The following is a 26,304-nucleotide window of genomic DNA, read 5'->3' as shown; positions in this document are numbered from 1 at the left end:
GTAAGTCTACGCTTCCCATAGGGGTTGCACTCAGATAGTGACTTCTCACCATCTCAACTACAGAGTTGTGATGTCTTTTGGGAGGAAATGTCTGCACCTCAGAAAAAGTTTGACCTCACAGGAACTGATCTCAGTACTACCTTTCTGAACAGATTAGAATAACAAGGAAAAAAACTGATATTTTTTTTTTTTAAGTTTACTTAAACCAGTTATCCGATATTTCATTAACATCATTATTCTGTTCTTCTTTTGGGAAGCTTGGAAACATGTGGGGTTCTATGGGATTCCATAGAAAATGAGAACAGGAGTTGAGACAGCTGATGAACAGATTTTTCCTTATCTTCTTTCATGAGTGTACATTATTTAGCACCATAATCCCTCTTTCACCATGGGACCATCCTGCCCTTACATGGAGGTGCCCTGTTTCTAACTAAAAATTAATAGAGGTGGCAACATATACTAAATTTTGTTCCCAGAGCTAAACTATGCCTTGCTTCACCTGAGAAAACTAGAAAAGGGGATAGTTTTCAAGTTATGTATTTGGAGAACCTTTGCACCAGGTAATAAGCTAAACCTAAATAACCTGCAACTCTAAACAAGCAAGTCATTGCAAACCATGGAGTGAGCTGTGAGCGCTGCTAACAGATGGACACCTTCAGGAGACAGTGAGGGTGTATGGTCCTGCAGCTCTTTTCAAAGCCAGATCTGTACTGGAATGAACACGATTCACACTTTTTCAAAGGCACAGCAGTGCTGAAAGCATGGAGATTTTTCAAAAGCATCATGCCTCCAGGAACTGTCATTCTTCTCTACTGTCCTCACCAGCATTGCCCCAGAGGAAGCACTATTTGGCATCAGGGCAGTAAAACTACTCTCATATGTTCATGATTTAATTCCATCCAATGCCCTGTTCTCAGCACTGGATGAAATGCCTGGATAAAACAGCTTCAGCAAGCAAACAGCACCAGGCAGCCTCTCTCTTGCTCTTTCCCCCCTAACTGCTACCCCAAAGGCTATTTTAACACATTTTAAACTCTGATAATACACTCACTACTCCATTCTGAGAATACCTAGGTTTAGGAAAGACAGGGTTGTTTTTCTTGTAGTGATGAAGAAAAAATATTAATATGTTTGTATAGTACTCGTGTGATTTAAACAACATTGATTAATAACTCTGCTGTTCCTAGAAGTACCAAATACTTTCTTTTATATCGTTGTGTGAAAACAGTGGGCAAATGACCTTTCAAGTATTGTAGTACATTTTTAATGGGTAGTATCAAAACTGAGTTTTCATCATTAAATTGCTCATTTTCCTCCATGAATTTCCAGGATCCTGCTTCAAACACTGTGGTGTAGCTAACAAATACTCCAGGCCCAGACTCTGACGTACTCAACTGCACTTTCATTTCACGAACACTGGTTCCATGATGCCACCATATTTCAGCACGCAAGTGATTAGAAATCTAGTCCTACAAATCCAGTTCAGCCCAAGTCAGTAAACAACACATAATTAACATTTTCAGTATAATACATAATTTTCAATAACAAATACATTTAAAAAGATGGGATTTTTAAACTTTTCTAAGCTGTCTTAAAAAAAAGTATCAGAAGCATAGTTCAAGTCACAGCTAGATGGAGAGAAATTATTTTATATTTATTTTTTTGCTAAGAATACAGAAGTAACTGTGTAGCTATAATTCTCTGTCTCAGTTCACTTGGGCAAGCCACTGACTGTATGCCAGGCTACGTACAGTCCCAGTCCCTTCAATTAGCGTTTTAGTAATTAGGCACAAATAGTCCTTTTAGCAGAGACTGGTTTTACTTTTGTTGGCTCCACATTCTATATTTCAAAGCATCATACTTGGTTCCCTGCTCCACTGTGGGGTGGTGTCCTTATATTTAACACAATATAGTATTTCTTCAACATTTCAAATCTCAGTTCATAGACATTCAACACTTCCTGCAACTCTGGTTTGTTTGGGTTTGTTTTGGGTTTTTTTCCCCACTGTTTGTATTTCACACATAGAAACCCAAACTGTGAAGACGACCTCTTATGGCAGATACTATCTGAACACAGAAGGAGAAGATCTGCAAGTTCTCGGGAACACAGACCGTCTAAATAGGCAAAAACAACAACAGCAGTAACTTTCTAAAGGCCACATGGCAGGTCAACAGCAGACATGTAACACCAAGTCCTCTACTTCCTAGTCCAAAAGTCATGTACTAAACAAAGGACAAATTTTTTAGTTAAGGAAACCCAAGCAAAACTCACACTGCTACAACAGAAGGGAACAGTATTTTCTCCCTACCAGCACAGTTACAGAGAAAGTATCTGATGGCTTCCAAAGCTGTTAACAGGGGTAGGTGACAGACTGAGAATGAAGTATTAAAGCTGTCTAAGGTTAGAACACCACACTGCATGGAAAGCACAGTGGGCTTTGAAAATATGACACATTAGTCAAAGATGACACTCAACTCATTCAAATTCAACAGGTATTTGCAGTCCAGGGATTGCACAAGCATACAGCTCCAATACTGCATCTCCACAGGATGTAAAACAATGCAGTATAAGAGAATAATATCTTCTTACATCCTTTGTACAATGCAACTGAAAGCGTTTTTTGTGACAGAAGCATTACCCCAGGGGCTCAAGCTTAATAGATCAATGCTTACCATCATTCTATCGTTGGTTATGTAGTTGTCCGCATTCTCAGGACACCTTCTTGTGCACTGTTTCCCTTTACAGCAGTAGCATATTTCTAAACCATGACTTATATGATTATTTCTATTTCTTATATGATAGTTAAAAAAAAAAATCAATCTGCTGGTCAAAATAGATGCAAATATTTTTGTAGAACTTATACCAGAACTTAAATACATTCCATAGTCTAAAAAACTATATCTACACACTGAAACATATGTATCTTCAGCAATATTGACACTATGGCTTAGTAAAGAGAGCTGTCTTAAAAGCTGTCACGTTACATGCAAAGACACACATAAAAAACCCCTAATGTCACAAAGCCTACTGCTCAAAGGGTACGAGATGTCAGCATGGGCATTCACCCATGCAACCTTAAAACAAACTCGATTTTCCCTGTGACATACACTTTGTGTGATCTCATATCTTTCATGTTTTTTCTATTTAGCTTAAAACACAAATGTATGGTGTTCAATATGATACTACCCAGTATTCTTCCCTTTAACATATGCCCTTTGTATTATTGTCTGATTAGTACTCAGACCTTGGACAGAGAATTACCATTTTTTCCTGGATTTTGCCACATTACTGATAATCTAGAGGAGAAGCTGAATCCGAAAGAGCTGTCTTAGACACTTTCGAGATCAAGGCGAAAAGAACACTTACAAGTGATGCTGAGCCTAAGGCAGAGGAATGCTTCTAGGTATTTATCATTCTGTCTGGAGCTGTATGCTTCTTGTACCAGCTACAGTCAAGAGCTATTAGCAGGGTTCTAAAAACATTACAAAAAACATGCTTCAAGTTGAGTGACTAGAGGAGTGAAAAGCAATCAGGAGCAACCTGTTAGAGCTCTGGGAGTCTGCGAATCAGAGCTGAAAACCTCCGCATTAAGGCCACAAGGACTCACGAGTGTGAAGGCTTAACAGAGTCTTTATCCAGGAAATATGACAAAGTAGCCTAAAACAATGAGTTCAGTAGCAAGGCCAAATCAAGGGAAGACTAAGACGACCTGAACCCTATGGTGTGACCCAAACAGCATGCTCTAGGTCACACAGAAACACAGAATGCTTTGGGTTGGACTGGACCTTTAGATGCATCTAGCCACCCCCCCACCCCCACCCCACAGTGAGCAGGGACATATTTAGCTAGATCAGGTTGCTCAGAGCCCTGTCCAACTTGACCCTGAATGTTTCTACGGATGGGGCCTCCACTACCTCTCTGTGCAACCTGTTCCAGTGTTTCACCACCCTTGCTGTAAAAAACTTCTTCCTTATACCCAGTCTAAATGTACCCTCCCTTAGTTTAAAGCTATTACTCCTTGTCCTGTCACAACAGGCCCTGCTGAAAAGTCTATCCCCATCTTTCTCATAAGCCTCCTTTAAGTACGGAAAGGCTGCAATAAGGTCTCCCCGCAACCTTCTCTTCTCCATGCTGAACAGCCCCAACTGTCTCAGCCTTTCCTCATAAGAGAGGTGCTCCAGCCCTCGAATCATTTTTGTGGCCTCCTCTGACCCCGCTCCAACAGGTCCATGTCTTTCCTGTGCTGAGGGTTCCCGAGCTGGACGCAGGACTCCAGGTGGGGTCTCACTAGAGTGGAGCAGAGTAGTAGTCCTTTGACCTGCTGGCCACACAGGATACAGCTGGCCTTCTAGACTGTGAGCACACATTGGTGGCTCATGTCAGACTTTACTTCTATCAGTACCCCCAAGACCTTCTCCTCAGGGCTGCTCTCAATCCCTTCATCTCCCCAGCCTGTATTGGTATCAGGGGTTGCCCCGACCCAGATGCAGGACCTGGCACTCAGCATTGTTGAACCTCTTGACGTTCACACAGGCCCACCACTCCACCTTGTCCAGGTCCCTCTGGATGGCATCCAGATGTACCGGTCCCAGTACAGACCCCTGAAGGACACCACTTGTCACCAGTGTCCATTTGGACATTGAGTCGTTGACCATTACCCTCTGGCAGCGACCATCCAACCAATTCCTTATCCACCAAACAGGCCATCCATGAAATCCGTATCTCCCTAGTTTAGAGAAGGATGTTGTGGGGGATGGTGTCAAAGGCCTTACAGAAGTCCAGATAGATGACATCCGTTGCTCTTCCCTTGCCCACTGATGCAGTCACTCCATCACGGGAGGCCACTAGGTTGGTCAGGCAGGACTTGCCCTTAGGGAAGCCATGCTGGCTGTCTCAAATCACCTCCCTGTCCTCCATGTGCCTTAGTAGAGCTTCTAGGAGGATCTGTTCCATGATCTTCCCAAGCACAGAGGTGAGGCTGACAGGTCGGCAGTCCCCAGGGTCCTCCTTTCCACCCTTTTTAAAAATGAGAACAATGTTTCCCTTCTTCCAGTCACCAAGGACTTCATCTGACTGCCATAACCTTTGAAATATCATGGAGGGTGGCTTGGCAACAACATTAGCCAGTTCCCTCAGGTCTCTGGGAAGCATCTCATCAGGTACCATAGACTTGTGTATGTTCAGGTTCCTCAGGTGGTCACGAACCTGATCTTCTCTTACAGTGGGAGGGACTTTGCTCCCCTGATCCCCCATCTTGTGGTCCGTCAACTCGGAAGGGGAGAGGAGAGAGACTACCAGTGAAGACTGAGGCATAAAAGTTGTTCAGTACCTCAGCCTTCTCCTCATTCATTGTTATCAGTTTTCCAGTGTTGCTCACTGGGGGGGTATGCTTTCTTTAACCTTCCTTTTCTGGCTGACGTACCTGTAGAAGGTCATCTTATCCTTTGTATCCCTTGCCAAATTCAGCTCCAGCCATGCCTTGGCCCTCCTGACCCCATCCCTACACAACCAGGCAGTGTCCCTACATTCTTCCCAGGATACCTGTCCCTGCTGCCACTGCCTGTGCAGTTCCCTCTTGATCTTTAGTTCGACCAGCAGGTCTCAACTCAGCCATGCCAGTCTCTTCCCTTCCTTGCCTGATTTCTTACACCTGCGGACTGACAGCTCTTGCACTCTGTGGAAAGCATCCTTAAACATCTGCCAGCTCTGTTCTGCTCCCCTGTCTCTGAGGACCATTTCCCAGGGGGTCCTACTGACTAACTCCTTGAAGAGCTGGAATTTTCCTTTCCTAAAATTCAGGGTCCTGACTATACTCCTCGCCTTTCCCATCTCCCTCAGGACTGTGAACTCCACCAATGCATAATCACTGCAGCCCAGGCTGCCTCCAATCCTGATATTACTGATGAGCTCGCTTGTGCTGGTGACCATCAGGTCCAGTATTGCATCCCCTCTGGTAGGGCTGTCTATTACCAGGCTCTCAGTGCATTCTAGGAATCTCCTGGATTGCCTGCTGCTCGCTGTGTTACTTTCCCAGCAGATCTTGGCGTGGTTGAAGTCCCTCAGCAGGATGAGAGCCTGTGAGCACAAAGCCTCCTGGAGCTGGAGGAAGAAGGCTTCATCAGTAGGCTCCCTTTGATCGGGTGGCCTGTAGTAAACACTACCCACAAAGTTCCCTTTGTTGTCTCTGTCGCTGATTCTTAACCATAAGCTTTCGACCCACCCATAGCTATCCTTCAGGCACAGCTCTTCACACTCTATCCATTTGTTGATGTACAGGGCAGCACCTCCACTCCTCTTTCCCCACCTGCCCCTTCTGAACAGCCTGTAGCCATCAATAGCTGCATTCCAGCCATGGGACTCGTCCCACCAAGTTCCAGTAATGGCAATCAGGTCACAGCTATCTAGCAGCATGGTAGCTTCCAGCTCCTCCTGTTTCTTTCCCATGCTGCATGCATTCGTGTAGAGGCATTTCATATGGGCTGTCAGTCATGCCACCTTCTTAGCAGAACACCCCTTGTTTTCCTCGGGGTGTGTCACAGAAGTCTCCTTGTTGGCTCCTACTACCTCAGGAACCCCCAGCTCATCTCCACAAGACTTTAACTGTGCTGCAGTGACCCAGCGTGACTCTGAGCAACAGTCTGAGGGCCCATACTAGCACACCATCCCTCCAACCCTTGTGTATCATCCTACAGGTTGTCATCAGCAAGCCTGATATGCCCCTCCTCCCCCTTCACATCTAGTTTAAAGCCCTGTTCATACTGGGTTCATTCTCCCAAGGTAAAGTTCTTCACAGATGGATAATACAGCATTTTAGTGGGATGAATTAACTGATAGAATGAATTCTCTAAGGACCTGAAGACCATGGCAAATTTCATCTTTTATGATACACATCGCACTTCTTTGTATACATCCATAGATAGTGATAGGTATGTTAAAAATGAATGCAAACGCATTCTTAGTGAACACCTGTGACTTTGCTTGCACAAAAGAATTCCAAATAGCGAAACCAGCTCCTCGGTGTAGCATTCAAATGCATTAACCTCCCTTTTCTTGTTGAAGTGCCCTGCTTTGATCACTGAATTCTTCTAAATATCAGCAAACAAAACACAACAATTATTCCACTTTCCTTATTCATCTTCAGAACATGGTCCATCCCCTTCATCAAATCAATCAAGTTTTCTATTGAGAAAATAAAACTCCCTTCCACAGTCACAATTCTCTAGGAAATTAAAGCCCTTATTAGAAGGTAGGAAGGTACCCGAATTTACAGTGGAAAAAACTTAAAAAGAAGTCTTTCTTCAGTACAAGAAAAATTAAGATTTCCTCAGGAACATTGCCACTGAAGTTTCCTGAGCCAAGGTTTTCCAGAATGACACCTGAAGAGGTTCCTAGTGACCAGCATTGGGTAGATATCCAAGCCAAATAGTTAAATGTTTCTCAAACTAATATATAAATGGAATAAGAAAGAGGATCTTGCCATAGAACATATCAAGTAGCACTGAGTTCAGATTGTAGTCAGCTGAACTCAGCATTATACAAGTATGTATAGAAGGTCAGTCTAACCTAATTATTTAGCTAGAATATGTACTCTAGGGTTAACAGAAGGCCAAGATGTTGATGAGAGTGGCTGATACAGGAACATCTAATCAGGAACTACTGTCCTTGGGAATTAAGTATATCTTAGAAAAATATGCAAGCTAACTAAGATGTTTTTGAACAAGTTGGAATTAACAGCAGAAGAATGACAAATAGTGCCCTTAAACGAACTATTGTCACTATAATACTAAAAATCACACCCCTTGAGTTGGAGACCCCAGCCCAAGCAGAGACACCCTTATTTACTGAGCACATGTAGTAAATTTTAGGACTACTGTATCTTTAAACTGAAATGAGAAGAGAACTAACCAATCATAACAGGGTATGTCTAATATGCAGAACTAACATTTTTAACTGTATAAATATGCAATGTGACTGTAACCAGGTGCACCAGCTTTGTGGAGTTACCACCTAGCACCCATCTCTGTGCAGACACAAAATAAACTGGTATCTCAGCTCTGTGTGCATACTGTACGTTGCACACCAGCCAACGAGCTCCATTTGTGAGACAACATATTGGCAACCCAGATGTGACCAAGCCTTGCCCAGATCATCTTGCTGTCCTGACCAGGAAGCAGCAACAGTCTGAACGGATTCAGCGCACACCACACTGTTGCTCAGGGATTCCCTTCGGCCTCCCTTCTGCAGTCAGGTGGTAAGCGACACAACAGCGCAACATGAATTTAACAAGATACCATCAGGGGACTGCAGAAAGAAATCTCGGTGAGTGGGAGATATGGTTCTGGTTCTGTATCAGTTTCTGTTTCGGGATTGCTCTGCGTAAGATGCACCATAGCAGTTCATTACCCAGCGTGCAACAACATGGCCATCTCTACTTACCACAACAGAAACGCTTTTCAACATGGAATTGCAATTCAAAATGAACATTAGCTTACCTGACCAGAAAGCGATGTAGCCCAACGTCAAAACTTCTGTAAGAAAAAAGATTCACCATATTTTAACTATTAAAAACATATCACTGTTGGATGTTGTACAAACACTGTATTTCAAAATAATTCATAATACTAAAGAAATATAAAAATACTGGAGTTAACAAAACAGAAGCAAAAGTGTAATATACAGTTTCCTTTCTGTAATGACATGTGAAATTTAAGATTATTATCATATAGAAAGATTTAGATTCATGTTAAAAAGCTCAGATTCCTTGTTTGAGTATTTCTTAAATAAAACAGTAACATTCAGAGTAGCGTACTCTACAAAACTTAAATTGTGTATATTTCGTTCCTGAAAATAGTTTTCTAAGCATCCTGATGACCAGTGAGTCTGCACATTTTCTGTCATGTATGCAGGTAGATCCTCTATACAAAAGTACTGTGGAATGCTTTCTTTCCCCTTTTCTGCTCTGTACTGCATTAAAATGCAAGATTGCTGCGAATTCTCTCCATTAAACAGCATAATCAAAGAACCCCCTTATGTATCCTTCAGATACACAGAATACACCAAGAAGTAGGCCTTGCAAGTGTGTTCCACTTATATCTGGCGAGAAAAATAACTCTGAGAACTTTTGACAGTAAGTACAAGTTAGATCACACTAAATTACAAGAACTATGCCTGAAAACTTCAGCACTAACAACATACATTGGCAGTTAGTGCCAGTGTTTCTTCCCCTTTTCTGTTTCCTCCATCCCTCAGCCAGCTCAGGAGAACCAAGCTCAAACAAATGCACTAACAAATCCTTGACACTACAGGAAGTTATCTGCTGATTTGAGACATTTACCTAATATCTGAAGTATGTGTCTATTTTATGGGACTATCAATATAATCCAATTAACTGCATGCATAACAGCACAACTAAAAAATGCAAATGCCTTTCCAGTGCTGGACTTGCTCTGAAATAGACTTGCATTCTGTACACAGGAAACATTCTGGAATACAATAAGGTCTTAAGCATCCTGTTCCAAAAAAACTAATTGGCCATTTGAGTACAACATGGTTTTATTTTAACAGTATTACTTGCAGTGTACTGCCTTCTACATAAAACAGAAAGAAGTCATCAGCTAGTTAATGGCATCCTGTTAGCAGCAGATTGATAACCAGCTGTAGAAAATTAAGGAGTTAACAGGGAGGGAAAGTCCACTGGCTCAGCAGGGTGGAGAGGAGGGGAGTGAATTTCTCACTTAAAAGCTGCCTCACAACAGAAAAAAATATTCTACTACGAACATGCACATGGTCATCATTAAACTTCTGTTTTCACATTCCTTTCCTGAAGTCATTCCCCATTTTACCTCATTCTATTACTGTGTAATTATACTGCATGAAGTCTATCCAGTTATCTTTCTGCATTCCTCCTGCCTAGACACATACTGTAAATTGGCTACCCCTCTTCACTAAAATGTTCTGTGTCATACAGGCAGTCTTCTGTACCAGAGCTGCCCACAGTCCATATTTATAATTCTGAAAACATTTTCTTCCTAGAACCAAGCACTTCAGTATGTTTGTGCTGGGATGGGGAGAAGAGGAAACTTGCACAGTTCCAGGGAACAGCTGTATGCTAAACAGCCATCTTGCACATCTTCAGCCAAGCTCATCTTTTCAAGTTCTCCTAGCTATCCTCTGGTGACAACGACCAAATCTGCTATCATCTCTGAAGGGACAACAGTGTGGAGCATAAAAACACCACCACTTTTGACAGTGAACCAAAAGCCAAAGGACTTGGCCTACGATGAGCATGGAAACTGAATGATGCTGCTAACTTGAGATGATCAGATCTGAAGGAAGCTGGGTGGAGAAAACTGAGGCAGAGTGGGTTCAGATAGGGAGGGAGAATAAGACAGTTTGCTGTGGACTTACATGCCATCTTTTCTCTCATTTTTCACTCCTTCCAAAAACTAATGTACTTGCTGTTAAAAAAGATTTCAAATTTAATTTCATATGGGCAATAGCTATTAAAATATCTCCACAAAAATCTTCAATAGGTATTAAAAATGAATATGCATAGAACCAATTTATTAGAATACACAGAAAGCAGGAAAGAAGATCAGAGCCTCACAAGGTATAACTCAGTGTAGATAGACAGGCTCCATTATGCCTCAGTTTGATGCTGTACTGATATATTTCAACTGACTCCCTAAGTTTCTAAATTCTCATTGTAAGCAGTCATTTAAAGATGTAACTACACTATGACCAACAGAATTATGAGCATATACAGTAGCAGAGTGTGCCACTAGATCTTAAAGACACCTCAGGTCAGTCTCATCCCTCAGTTCCCAAAGCAAGAAGAACAAGGCCGAACAATCTCAAACTGTAAATACGAGAAATAGTTGCCCTACTTAAGGCTATGGATATTGGGTACATACACTTTTACGCACTGAAGATAATGGAGACATGGTGCAAGGCAAAAATACTGAAAAACTAGGATTCTGGGAGGCCGGTTTTGACAAAACACTACCACAAACACTTTCAAACATTCTGCTTGTTCATATTTAAATACACACCACATTTAACTCTACAAGTGAAATGAAAATACAGTGAAGTAGCAATGGAAACAGATCTTGTAGATGTAATTCCTCCATTCTCAGATGGAGAAGTTAACCAGGAGAAAGAGGTTGTACAGCAGTGTTCAAATTGTAACTTCAGGGTGGAATAAGTAACTTCATTAAATGAAAAAAAAAAAAAAAGAGAACAAAGTAATCATCACACTGCATTTGTACTGAAAATGTCATAGTGATCCCTTCAACATCACAGGAATCTGCCCATCAAGCATGACAGGGTGTCTCCACAATTAACTAAGAAATACACCTCCTGTATGCATGTGGACATAATAATCTACTGTCTATGAAGTACACCCATATTTACTTGATATTCCAAAATAATTTATAATCAGCTTCATACAGCTTGTTCATTCCTGAGCTTCTCTGCAAAATACAGGATTTATCTGGTAGTCCTTGCAATTTAGGGTACCTCAGTTACATAGTGTCACAAATGCTTTTTTATATCCTATGATGAGCACAATTTTCTGAAAAAAAGGTTATTTGGTTTTTAATTAAAACAAGGGAAAAGATATCCACAACAATACGAGTAAAACAATGATTTGCCAGTTAAGTTCTCTATACTGCTCAAATATCAGTAGCAATATATTTCTTTTTTTAGAAATAATGGGTAAAATCTAGTTTGTCAAAATAGTAATAGCTGTCTCTGAGCAGGTAAAAATCTTGACTAGTCAGTAGAACAATAAAGGACAGTTATTTAATCTCCATTTCATAACCACGTTATGCATTGGAGACAATCTGATAGCTATTTTCCTTATAAAAATGTCCCTAACTCTGATCCTCTGAAGGCCATCGGTTTCAAATCACAGTTCTGTTCTGTATGCAACTTTAATGCTTTTGTTAAGCATGGAAGCTCTAGCTTCTGATACATTTCAACAAAAGGTTATACATATAATCCTTCCTAATCAAATTCATCTTGAACCTGTATGTGATAACTATAAATCAGTGACCAACAATATACATACACTAAACCAACAAGGCCCATTTCCAAAATATAATCTTTGAAGTCTCTGCTTGCAAGCATACATGTCTCTCCTCAAGGTACACTTTAAAAATTATTTCAGACACACCGTTTCTGCTTTGAAACTAAATGCATAATGCAACAAGCTGCCTCCAAATTTGCATTCAGTGCAAAGCTTGAGGAGGGGAAAGAGGAAAAAAAGCAGAAGAGTCCTCCTATATAAAGAAATATGAAAAGGTAGAAACAAGGTGGTATGTATGAAACACTGTCAGCAGCAATAGCACATGCACCACAATTGTAATCCTGATAAATCCCAGGAACAAAAGAAAAAAAAAAAAAAAAGAAAGAGTAAACACCCTTCTTTGTCCCCAGGATGCAAAAGGCGTATATAGATATCTGAAAGCCAAATGAGCAAAACTGTGACAAGTCTCTGTTCATGCTGCAATTCGGGTATCAGAGGAGCCAGTCATCTGTTTCCCCCTTGTGTCATGGGTACTTTGGACTTGCTCTGAGATTTCCATTTGTCCAGTTTCCTTATAGTCCATCCTTATTTTGAAATCTTGTGCCTCCCACTTGCCACTCAACAGTGCTTTAGAGCATAGTTTTCCAATTGTATCTGCTTACTGCAGGCTGATGCATACTAATATAAAATCAGGATCAAAAAGTGGTCAGGACCTTCTCCTAGGAGCTGGTTCACATTTTCCTGGCCCCATGCCCTGGGCCCAGCACCGGCCAGCAGTCAGGGTGGCTCCCAGTGGAGCTACAGATTGACATGCAGTGACAGACTCTTGTTTCCTGAGCATCACCATCCAAATATCCATGCTGGTCAGCACTATGTGCACGTTATCCAATGGACTGCTTACAGCCCCGCTTCGCAAACCTGTGCCTTCCTTTAACTGAGGTCTAAACTCATGTTCCGTAACAGAGGAGTTATATGAGCTTTAGTATACGACTTTTGAATTCAATGAAGTTATGCCAGCTCACACTACTTAAGGATCCAACCCCACACCTATCCAGATGAAAACTGCTACTCATTAGCTGTGTTTGGGACCACGACTCCATTGAGCTGGCTACAGGACCCCATCTCACAACAAGGTTTGATTGTGAGACCTCATTCCCAATGATTTACAGCATTAAAAAATTAAGTACCAAGCACACGTCAGGATCACAGGAAGCAATTTAAAGCTAAGCTCATTACTAGAACCTTTTTTTATTAATCAAAATCGCTAAAATTTGAGTTGTCAAACGCAGATGTTGTATATACATGTTGTAAACCACGTGCTGAAGAGAAACAAGCACAGCTTTGTTTTCCATTAGTTCCTTCCCAGGACTGCTGGGCTGCATGCTATTCCTGGAAACAAAGCACAAAAATCATGCATCATAATCTGGGAAGTGTTTGGCTAACTGCACACTTCAGCAAAGATGCCCATTGCAAGCACACGGGATGTCACCACTCTGAAAAGCCTTATGCACAGACTAAAGACAAAACACTCCAGAGAAAGCAGTGGGGGCTAATTATCCCCTAGTCTCCCTCCAAACAAAAATGAAGTAACAAAAATATATTGAGAGTCACTGCCCTGACATCGCTTAGTTGAGGGACAAGAATCAAATCCACATTTCCTAAAGAGGAAGAAATAATTACTTTCATAACAAGTGCAACAACCACGCAGGTCTTATACGCACCATCAGGGTTCTGATCAGCCCAATGGCCTAGAGAGTTAGATGTTAATGGACTTGTCTTTGTTACAGGATATAAAGTATTATGTAGGGAAAACTCACATAGAAAGCACAATCTTTCCTGTGCTAAGTAACAGGTTAGATATCACGACTGGCATATATCCAACACTGTTACTCAACTCAAAATAACTGCATGTGTCAGCCATATATACAGAAAACAAATATATTTATAATATGAAAAGGACATAAGGAGAGCTATTATGGCTAATATAAGGTATGTTCTGCACTTCTTTGAACAGACAAAAGATCCATCACTGGCAGTTGCAACACTCCATAATTCTGGAGATCCTGTATTGAATCACCTGTGTTCTCAAAAACGTCAATATTTTTATTTAAGAATTGAGAACATTTGTTTGTCTGTGCCCGTTCTGTCAAGGACTAGTAAACCATTTTTACAGCAGGTAAAACACAATTTGACAACAAATCACACTAGCAGCATGCAGAGGGATAGTGGCACAATTCTAACGTCAGGCTCTACCTTCGAGGGGGATCGATCTAAGTGGATAGTTTGCCATTTGTGAAGAGTTCAAGGTCAACAATGTAGATGGAGACAGGTAAATGTGATACTGTGTGTCCAGGGACTGTGTTGTATTGTAGACAGAAATATCTCAGTCATCTCAAAAACAGTCACATTGCCACTGGAACACAAACACTTTTGAACACAGAAAGGAATGGTGTAACTTCTACACATAGGAAAGGAGTTCAAGCTGTAGCGCTACCCCACACTTCACTGTAGCAAGTTGCCACTTAAGTTGATAACCCACTTGTTGAATTTAATCACCATTTCTAACAGCTTCTGTACTCTGTACCCGTGGGTATTCACCATCTCTTAAAAGAAGCACTGTAGTTGCTCTAATGTTTCAACAACAGTTCTCAGCCCTTACTTCTACAAATGTGGCTAAACTTGACATTAGAAAGTCAAACTCATTCACATATCCTCAGAGGAGCCCATCCTATTTAGCCACAGAACAGCATTTGCAAGACCAGCACTTGCATTAGCAGTCTTTGCAAATAAATCTGGCATTTTACCAGTGAGCTGCTGACTAAGGGTCTCTCCACACCAGAGCATTTTGCACTGGAGACTGAGAGGTCACTGAATGACAGCTGCTTTCACCAACATAACACTCAAGTCACTTCACTCTCCCTCCTTCTCAAGCAATGTCTTACAGCAGGGATGCCCAGAAGACTGTGTAAAGACAGAATTCATGATGGATACCCCACCATTTAGCAGTTCTAAACTACTTTTCCTGATCCTCCCATTTCTGCTCATCTTTCTTCCAACACTGCCTGTGGCAGCCTCCCCAGCCGGCAATCCCTCAAAGAGGAAAGCTTTCAAATTACAAGTAATTGCAAGTGTGCAACATAAATCTGAAACATGCTTTAGAGTCTTGCTGGAAGAATAAGACTACTAGAGGGAAAGCAGATACAAAACCTGCATACAGACTTTGCTAAGTTCTACTAGTTAATGCCTCAATGAACTATAAAACTTCACTAAAGCAAATCCCCTAGAGGGGGTAGGTCCACCAAGTATAATAAGCATCTTTCAAGTAGTGACTGCTACCAATTGATTTATCATCTTCATTATTAAATAAAGATATGGGAAAGCCATCCATATTTTTAAAAGACACTTTTGCCTGTCTATAGCTTGCATGGATTCAGATATATTGTTTTTTGCAATTTTTTTCTGCAACCAGTTTATTTGAAACCTACACCTTCACAGCAAAGCTTGTCTCTCTCCAGCAACAACCAGCACACTTCTTCCTAATATAACTGCCACCATGCTAGGATACACTACTCAGAAAGCAGATGCACAATTTAAAATAGAAAAACAACAATTAAATTGTCACAAGATATTTTACAGTAGAAATAAACATAGCTAGAAAACTGAAAGCATTCAAAAAGCCCAGACTGTTTAGTGTTGTTAGTTTCTAAAATGAAGATGGAAGATGAATGATGAGAACGTGTTTAAGCCTAGATCTCAAGCCTCAATGGATTGTCTTTTGTTTGCAAGCTTTGATTAAGTTTTAACCATCTGCAATGCAGCAAACTAGTAGTAGCAGCTTGCTTTCATCTCAATGTAAAAACGCAACTAAGAATAAAAAAGAAAACCAATGTTATCTGAAAGAAAAAATATGAAGACTGTCAAATGCTTTTATATCATGTCTTTGACAAGCAATTTCTTGTTACAGTAATAACAAGGAGGACTTGTATATACATGAAGATATCTTTATCATGTTCTCTGGCACTTGCTTGAGGACATAGTGGAATTCTAACACTTCATGCTTAAAATACTTTGCATTTCTGTTCTGTTTCTGCCTGGCATCATTCAGCAGTACTAAGTTGCCTTTTGGTTTCTTCCATTGTTAGAATAACCAAAACTGCCGCTGCGTTCAGCGTGTGCCGGACGCCTCGACCTGGAGTTCCTGCTCAGTGCCATACAGCTCTTCGGCACCAATATGGCCAATGCTTAAACATTCACTTTACTTCACAAAAGAATACTTTGTAAATATGTGATTACTTTAAGATTGAACAGATCAAATGCTAAACATTTTACTTGCAAAGCATTTCCTGCATAGGATAACAAGGAGAAGGTAGGGCTTTCCACACCTATGAGAATGGTGGGAATCCACAATGAAATCCTGACCCAGTCCAAAACAGCGGCAAAACCATGACTGATTTCAACAGAAGCTGAAACACCTGGACTGACTCTGGACAGCCTGCATAAGGCAGGATATGGTCCAACTTCGGTATACATTTTGTTACGGAGAAAATACCAGTAAGAGGCCCAAAGCTCGATCTGTGGAGTTTCAGTAACTGGCTAGCAGCTCAGGCTGGAGACCTCCATAGCAGAAAATCTACAGTAAGATGGCCACAAGGAGAAAGTTCTTTCGTGGAACACATAAAAAGACTTCAGAAACTGATAGTGGCCTCCAGCCTACAAATTGGATCCACGATCTAATATGTTTTGTTGTTTCATTTCAACTTAAACACACAACTTGTATTAAATCAGAAGGCCTGAGGAAAGTTTTAATGAGTCTAGACTTCCTCCCATCCCTGAAATCTCCTGGCCTGAGAGACAAGCAGAACGTTAAGCAGATATCAGTCATTGCTAGCATTAACAAGCCTGCCTACTTAGGAGGCTTTAACACAACAAATTAGTTGTTTCTCTCACATATCTCTCACATTGGATCTGTGTGATACAGTTCAGCAGACAGTTTCTTAAAACAGCAAATCTCACTTGTATTCTGTTAATCTCTCATAGAACTCTTCAGAAGAAATATTACTTTAATTTTATACCTTCCCTGATTCTTCAAAAGCCTGTGGTAGCTCATGGAAAGTGGATGAAACCTAATACCTGCTAGTGGCGAACTCCCATAGGGTAAGTTTTTCAGTTTTCCTCGAGTAAGACCCTTGCAACACAGCGTGATTGTGCAATTACTATGAGATCCCTATCCTTACTGCAAACAGAACAATGAAGTTTATTAATAGCCATTATTCATTTTCTACAGTGGTTGTGAGTAGGCAGAGTGCTGTCTGCCAAACGTGAGAAGCAGAAATAGTTTGTATCTATCCAGAGCTCATGTCAAATTGTGTGAAGAATGGGCTTCACAGGTTATCGGCAGTAGGTGGGCTTAGCTTGTTTGTTAAAAAAGCTCAGCAATTTCAAATTACAGTAACAAAGCAGTCACTACACAAATAAATTTCCACTAATTATGCAATTTAGATGCAAGAAGGATTAAGGTGCTTCATTATTGCCTGTTTTTACACTCCAAAGAGACAAATACTTTTTTTTTTCACTGCTGAAAAGATTTAAGGAGCCTTTTAAAGCTTTAATATAACCAGCAAATTGAGCTGTACAGTCGATAAGAACTGTAGCATGCATTAATTTGGCTGACGTCAAAAGCAGTTAAATCTTTTGTTTCCTTCAGTGAGGGAAAGACTAACCAGTCCAGAACTAAAGCGTCTTTCATATATATTCAGGTGACATGTTAGCTAAAAATAACATGCCACAGATCAACGCTCAGCTTTAAGCATTTCAACAGTTAATGCAAAATAAAACAAGTAAATCTGGAAAAGCATTATTTTTCAACTTAGAAACAAGTTATTCCACTACTAAAAATGTGTAGTAATTCTGCAATTAAATGCCCAACTTTGGGGCAAGCAGCTTAAATATTCTGATACTGGCAAGCAGGTGTAACACTTAAAGGCTATGTATAGCTCCACAGCCTAACGAGGGCTCTCCTCTTTGAAAGGCCATGCAGACCCCAGCTGTACTCCACACAGTAGCTGGCACTTCACAAAGAAGCATACTGCTCAGAAGTACAACAGGGGCTGTAGGCGACAAGGACACAACAGTGTGACTTGCCTTACATTCAACTCTAGTCCTTATGTATCAGCAGAAGGAAGAAAAAAAAAGAGCACCCTTTCCTTTCCAAGACTCTCACCCAGCATCTTCAAAGACCAGGTAAAAAGCTTCTTAGGAATGAAAACTAATATTCTTTCAGCTTTTTAAAGCACATCATCCACAAATATATGCAAACACAAGCTTTCCATAACAAAACTGTTCTTATGCACGTTCTTGTTACTAATGATTTGGGATCTGATTCAGTGTACTTGTCCAGACAGGGGACACAAACCAAATCTTATGACCGGGTGTTAAATTTTGCAAAACAAGGCCTAATGTGGCTCATGGCCATTGATGTATTTGGACTTCTGCAAACTTTAGCAATACTGATTTCTTCTGTACCCACGATTTCAATACAATTTCCCCTTACTCATGAGCACTAGGCCACTTCAACACAGTGGGTGTAATTCTATTTAATCCATCTATCATTTTAAAAAAATCCGTCAGATTTAAGAGATCATCTTTAAAAATATCAGCTGGGGAAAACGTACCTTTTGATTTTTAGATAGAAACGCTGCAGCATTAACATTTTTTAAGATTAAAACCAGTGAGAAGCTAGATCATTAAAAGACACTTTTGTTTTACCTGATACACTGTCCGAAACACACTGCCCAACCTTTTCTTTGAAAATACCAAAGGCTGGAAATATACCAGAAGTGACACTCCTAACCTCTGAACAAGAGGGAGATATGCATAAGCCTGTCCTTCCTTTTCTTGCCTCTCGATTCCAGCTGTTGGATAAGTCCCATCAGAGGCAGGGAATAGAGAGCTTTCAAAAACACAGTTGTGTAGAACTACAGGATAGATACAAAACAAATCACCTCAAAATACCTGATCCTTTTGAAGCTGACTGCTAGCCCATTTATAGCACTTACAATGAGATTCTCAGTTCATAGCACAAGTAGGCTTGGCCTAGCATCCCTGCTCTGATCCCCAGACAGCATCTTCTCCTCAGGCACAGAACCCCAGCAAAGGTCCTCCCAGCAGCTTTGGTGAACTGCTGCTGCAACCCATTCCACAGCAAGGCGGGCAGCAGGTCTGAGCCAGAGATCTTGATGTACCATTCAAATTTCTACTGGGCTCTGGGTGATTTGCACTGAATCCCTTCTTCACACTGCCATGGAGATGCAGAGTTCCTTTTCACTACCTGCCTCCCTCTCTTTCCCTCATGCAAATTCTTCCAGGATTTTTAACACAACTGACTCCTGAGGACACCTGCCATGGGAAGAAATTTACAACCCATCATTTAGCATTCTTCCCTTTTCCCCTGTAATTACCTCCAAATGACAGGTTGAACAACAGCAATTTGCTGTTATTACTAGGATATAATCAGAGCACTAAACTCATAGGAAGGAGAGGTTTAGGTAGAAAATCTGCCATCTCAAATTTCAGACCATCCAGCAACTCATCCAGAAATACCACAGCAAAATAGCACTACAATACTCAAACAAAAAGCAAGAGCCTTCCACAGGAGTTTGGTACAGTACTAAACTTGTAAAGGCACCTGTTTCTGAGCCCAGAGGAAGGGATGTCATCCTGACTACATACAGCTGTAGCAGTTAGTTGGACAATTACATTTGTGTTAACATGTGCCAGGCATCGGCTATTCAGGAATTTCAGGAGGTGAGCTTCCCAAATTAAGCATTGACAGAAACACCATTTCTGATTTTATTTAAAATCTACTTCATTATATCTTATAATATAAAGCCTTTCAGCAGCTTATTCGTCTTGATATATTTAGTAAGTTAACTCCCAAAATTATTTATTCCAATACAAAAACCAGAAGCCCAAAGAAGGGAAGTATGTGATAAAACTGGGCTCAGACTGAGAAAAGCACAGATGAAAATGGACTTCAATAATTACTTTTTTCCCCCCCTACAGGTCATAAAAACTATTTTCCTTGTTTAAAAATATATTTCAGTCCTCACCACAAACTAAGAATAGGCAATTAGATATAAATACTATCAAGTTTTTAGGCCACAAATAAGAGATGGTAGGTTTTTGCTTGCTATTCATCATTCCAAAATTACTGCATGTGGTCACAGCGATCTCTTGCGCTCACACTCACACATAACGTCAGCATCAGACTTGTCTTTTCCTAGAAAAGAATGTGAAAGGAAGGGAAAGTACCCTGGTACAGTCCTTTCTGATAGACATACAGAAGGAACTGTTTCCAGAAGGGGGAAGGTTTCAAGAGCAACAGTGACAGCAGACAAAAAAAGTTTCAGGATGAGAAAGCAGACGCAGATTAGATTATATTTTAATTTGTAGATCCATTTTCTATGGCATGGTTATCTCTGAGAATCTGACTAGCCTACGGTAAAATTCTAATCCGTAATTTGGAGCAATTCACTGAGACCTTGCATACAGACCACTTTCCTCATATAAGGCAAGCAATGCTTTCGCAATAATGAGGCAGGTAAACCAGACTGAATTGCAGACAATTTCTTTCAAACCATAACCCAGATGCCATTTTTGGATGTCACCAAAATGTCCGTGGGATAAACGTAACGTGTTCATATGAAGTGTGTATGTGTGCCTGTACACGCAAAACAACAGCCCTCTAGTCTACCTACAAGCATGCAAGAAAACAGGGCGGGTTGACTTACGTCAGACTCCTGTCTGGTCAAGAATTGGGGGTTAAATACAAGGTGGGATCTAAAACTTACAGTATGGTAGCTAAAAATGGCCAATCTTTCTCCATCATTAGACTACTTTATTTTTATCTGGCAGCAGCACTGCTTCAACCCCATTTTCTTTATTCTGGATGAAATTCTTTTTCCTGTGAAATCTACCTTTCCAATACTACTTCTTACTGCCTTCCTGAAGAACTTCTACCCTTGCTGAAGCTAACCTGTATTAAACATGCATTAAGTTTTAGCACAATTTGACCCCAACACATTTGTGTCCAAATTATTTGGGATAAGATAATTGGGAATGTGCAAATTTTAAGGTGCAAAGGTAGAGGAGTTGCGCTTCTGCACATTTCAGTCACTCTACAACCAGATACCTGGTTTCTTGTGCCATGCTGTTCCCACAGCATGTCAAAACACATCGAATCAATGCATCCCACATCTTTGAAGAGCACTCATTACACTCAGTAACACAGTATGAAAACAAAAATGGAAGCACGATTTTTTTCCATGAACAGCATCTGTGCTAAATGTTGTCCCAATTTACAAACTGACAAGTTGCTTTGTGGAATACACTGCCGAAGTCGTTTACCAATGTGTCAAAATTGATATAGGACTTAGTTACGTGCTATCTATTGTTTCTGTAGTTTCCACACTCTTACTCCTCCACTAGAATATTTTTCATATTGAACTAATTTACAATTTTCAGCAGTAGCATAACTTGCCAGCTGCACTACACAACTCACCCCCCTCCACCTCAGAAGCTATATGCCAGACATTAGCCTTGACCAATTATTTAAAAGCACTTGCAAGTTTCCAAGAACATTGGTTGCTCTCACACAATTCATCACCTTGCTTTTAACCTTGGTAACAACAGCCAAGTTTTAATTCCTCATGACTTCAGGTAAAGCAGACATTAAAAACTCTAAGTTAGTGTGTCCCTGAACTGCTGCCCTATCAGGAAATCAGGAGCTCAGAAACTCTTTTTCACAGGTTTAATCAAGCTTTTGAATAGTAATACATTTATCATGCATTTATTAGCTATGCAGCTGTATATTTAGCAAGATAACGATATCCTGGTAAAATGAAACCACAGTAACACATTCAACACCTGTATTTGTCTTGAGCCAGTAAACAGGACTGCTAATCTTTTGACTCAAAAGACTGTCTTGATTAAATAAAATGCAAATTAGGCCAAATCTACTATAACATTGATAACTCCTCTAATTAAAGTCTTTTGTTTTTAAGTTTGAATGGATACAATTTGGTTTATTGTTAATACCATAAATAGGGAGGCAGAGTACCTGATTTGTTTTTCTAATACCTGCTTTGATTTTCAACTCTAGAGAAATTGTAGATACACCATGGTATCTTTCCTACCTTCCCATCTGAAAGTTCTTCCACCTGCTGTGTCACATAGTAAATTATGTCTGCATGCACTGATAACTGACACCTGTCACTTATGCTGTATCAGATCCAAAGCTTTCTTGTTATGCTCAAAGGACACCAGGTGGTGGAGGAAGAGTCCTCAGTAGCGTATTTGCATTCCTGACATCGCGACATTCGTGTTGTCTTGCTCTTCAGGCTACCTCTCTCGTTCAAAATCTTCATTGCTAATAGCTTTAAGATACAAAAATAGTAATACTGGTAATCATCTGGCTCATTCCACCCCACTCCCATTTCCCAACCTGGCCCTAGGAGGTTTTCATAAGCTTTATCAGGCTACCATTTTATGAAAACAGAGTCTAGTACAAATCTCCTCGCTCTATCAGATTAAAACTAGGCACCATGTTACTAACATTCAAATTCGACCCACTCTGATAGAGTTGTTCGGAATATTTACTTAAGAGTCCATGTGTTCACAAACTACAAAAAAAGTATTAAGCACTTTACGAAAACACAGTGTCACCGTTCTTAAGGCTTCACAACACAACTTATATACTTTCACCATTTTTTGCTAGCTTTTATGCTAAATCCATCTTTTTCCACACTTACGGTCCTGTTCAGACAGTCATATGGTTTAGAAACAAAGGCTATTCACTCTTCTAACATCGACATTCCTATATAACATATCAAATCACATAAACACGTAAAAAGACTGCAAAGCCTCTGGGTAGTAGTGATTGAAGAGTTTAACTGTACAGGCATCAGGGCATCATAATTCAGGGATTCAGAGGGCAAGCTATGTGAGATTTCTTAGATAATTGAGAATGACCCATAATTCACTAGCAGCCATAGGAAATTCTACTAACCACGCAGCTTTGAGAACAAGAAATCAAGTTAGCTGTACATGAACTGATTTTTTCAACCTTCAAAGCAAACAAACAAATCGCATTTATGCGACAATTTCATTATTTCTGGCAGTGAATGCTTAATACATACGAATAAAATACTTGGGCAAATGGTAATTATCAGCAGTCCACATTTTTTCCTTCTGTAAAAAAATAATTGAATTTTCTGCTTAGGTACTAGTTTAATTTTCTTATGAGGTAATTATTATATTTTTTAAAGTATACCCAATGTTTTTACTGTGATACACCATACACCTTTGCAGGCATAGACTACGTTCTCATGGTTTGTTACCACTACCTGACACACCAGTGTCATTAGTATATGTGCTAAAGTTCAGTTTCATTTGGCAGCTCCAGAGCAACACACAGATTCCCTGCAATAATAACTGGGAGAGGATGAAAAAAAAATGCTGCTGTTTGCAACTCTGCTTGCAATGGCCAGCAGGCCAAAAGATGCTACTCTCAGGAGAGTGCCTGGTAAAAAACCAACTTCTTTATGAACTCTGTAGGTCATCAGTTCAGTTCAAACTCTGAAAGAGAATTTAAGTCAAGGCATTTGCTAGTAGCTCAAATAATTAACACTTCATCCATTTTCTGCACTGTTTCTACTACATTTCTTTGAATACCACATATCTACGTTTGCTAACTCTTATAAAGTCTTCTTATTACAACTAGCTTCAAGCCAAAAGCAAAATTAAAATCTCATCCAATAAAACTCTGATAATAGCAGGCCTGCTGTTTTTATGACTAAAATGAAAAAGCTTTATTCATATCGCAAAGCAGTTGGAGACTAAACAGGGTAAGCACCATTGTGCTAGGCTCTGCGCTAACACATCACAACAAAAGTCTCTCCACTATAAAGCTGACAAGCCTAAATCATTTTAAGTAATGTTCCTAGAAGTCTGGGGCACAGCACTGCACAGACTGGAGGAACTAGAGACAGTAGAGAGGAAAAGAAGGGAGGGGAGAAGTGAAGTGAATGCACTGTTACACTCAGGCTAAACAGCAAGCAGAATGCACCCGGGAGACAATTTTCAGGGAAAATGCTTCAGTGAACTTTGATTTAAAGCAACCATAAAATCCAGAACTGATACTTCCTTGAGAAACAGTGCTGAAACTCTTTAAAAGCAAACGGGATCCAGAAATTCATCCTACATTATAAACAATTACCATTTTTCATAGTATTTTTAATGTGTTGGAGACTTTCTCTACTGCATGACTCTACGTATTAAAGTGTTATAACTACAGCTTTCCTCACAGGGTGAAAAGTCAAGCACTTCTCTAGGAAGAAGAATTTCTAGCTGAAATGTGGGTTTTAGACCAGTTCTGAAAAACGAACCATTTAATAGATATCTGGAAAAAATAATTGCTACGTTAGTGAAGTTACGTAGGCTGAGTCTAATTCTAATAATTATAGAGGATGAAAGTGCTGAAAGGGATGCTTGCCCCTACCCTCTGCAGTATGAAAAAAGTAACCACCACACTGAAGTTCATTTAGAAAGCGCTAAAGATGAATCACAGAATCACAGAATCACAGAATCACAGAATAGTAGGGGTTGGAAGGGACCTCTGTGGGTCATCTAGTCCAACCCCCCGAGGTTGTCTCTCATGGGGGGGAGAGAAAAAGCACAAGGACATGAAAGCAAACACATGTGACCATGAACACACATGCATGTTCTCACACAGTGACTGCTATATATCAGTAATAAACTGTCTGAAAAGCAATAGTGACTAACCTCCACATTTTAGTGAAACTATGCATCAGGCTGACACAGCAAGGCAGAGCTGGAGGTTTGAGTCCATCCAGTTGAAGGAGGAGGGCAGGAACGCCATACAGAACCAAGTATTTCACATAAAAAAATAGTACTTGAGCTAAAGCCAGGCCACCTAAAAGAAAAAAAAATTTAAGAAAAAAAAAATACTTTAAGTCCTGAAATACTTTTAAAACCTGATAATACCAATCACTTCTAAACATCTGTTCTTCAAAGAACTAAAGCAAGCATCATCAGTTGATGGGATATACAATACCTACTTTTGCAAGAGCTATAGGACTCAAGCATGTGTAATTATGACCTTAGGCACATACACACAAAATAGTACCATCGTTCCAATATGAAGCCATAAGTAAGCGTCTGTAGTTCTACTTTCAAGAATCTTTGGACTGTGGGTATTGAGTGCTATGAAAATCAAATACTGACTTATGATGAGCTAAAAATCAGAACATACTGATACAAGCGATGAACATTTACCATAGAGACAATAAATTTGATCTTTGCAAAAAAACCCAAACAACCACTCTTTACTTGTTCCTCCAGAACAGGTATATACAATGGTTATCTTTGCAGCTGACCCCGACAGCTCCACAAACATCCCATGTACTGTCAGGCTCTTTGTGTCCCCCAAAACACCCCCTACAAAAGATCCCTCCTGCTGCAGCTGAGACATAGAAGACTGGAACTCCACCTGGCATAATGCTTAAGGCGTATTTCAGTTTTTAAACCCACAGGACAAAGACTTCCTTAAGGTGCTTTAGCTGGCCAAAGGAGAAATTTTGGCAGCGTGTTTGCTCACAGCTTAACCTCAGGGTACTGCACAAAATGCAGCATCTTGCACAGGTGCGAGATGAAAATCATACTGGCTATTTTCAGAGTTATTAGTCATGCAAGTAACAATCTTGGAACGCATTTTAAATAAAGCAAGATGATTCATATTAATATTCTACATGTTTTCTGCTGAATAAAATGGTATTTGACCAATAGTCATATGAAAAAGCTCAGCAAAAAGTAGAGGCCAACACCTTTGCAGCAACTGGCGAGAGGTCACTCCCAAGAGTTCCACTGACCTGGGTGAACTTTCCATCTGACTGATAGTTGACATCAGTAAAATCTAATCCCAAAGGAGGGAAAGTAAAATTATTATAATTTAAAAAAAAAAAAAAATTATAAAATGCAATTGTTACATCTCGTTCCTGTCCAGTGTTTTGCTTTCCCTCATTGATATTAACTAACTTGTGATTTGACTAGAGTACATTAGATACTTCATGTAATTTTAAAACCTTCCAGCACACTTTCCTTGGAGACAAAGTTTTCAGTCTGACTCCAGGAGTACAAGTCCATGAACATCTAAACAACCTGCCTTTTCTGGCAAAGTATGCCTTTTGCATTCTGCTGA

At 40.2% G+C, this 26,304-nt stretch overlaps 1 protein-coding gene across 4 annotated transcripts in view; it reads right to left on the bottom strand.

The window, feature by feature from the left end:
- Nucleotides 1-26,304, bottom strand: part of HHAT (hedgehog acyltransferase) — a 195,648-nt gene that overhangs the window by 116,320 nt on the left and 53,024 nt on the right. For 3 of the 4 annotated variants that reach the window (XM_075412933.1, XM_075412935.1, XM_075412934.1), the window contains 2 exons: nt 24,870-25,020; nt 8,494-8,529 (listed from right to left, as the gene is read on the bottom strand). In XM_075412933.1, coding sequence (XP_075269048.1) covers nt 8,494-8,529; nt 24,870-25,020 — 187 coding nt within the window. The remainder of the gene's footprint in view (nt 1-8,493; nt 8,530-24,869; nt 25,021-26,304) is intronic. The other variant, XM_075412932.1, reaches the window with a different exon arrangement.

Source organism: Opisthocomus hoazin, chromosome 2 (assembly GCF_030867145.1).
Source record: "Opisthocomus hoazin isolate bOpiHoa1 chromosome 2, bOpiHoa1.hap1, whole genome shotgun sequence".
Classification (NCBI taxonomy): Eukaryota; Metazoa; Chordata; class Aves; order Opisthocomiformes; family Opisthocomidae; genus Opisthocomus; species Opisthocomus hoazin.
Note: the sequence above shows the minus strand (reverse complement) of the source record. Positions and strands in the feature narration are given on the sequence as shown.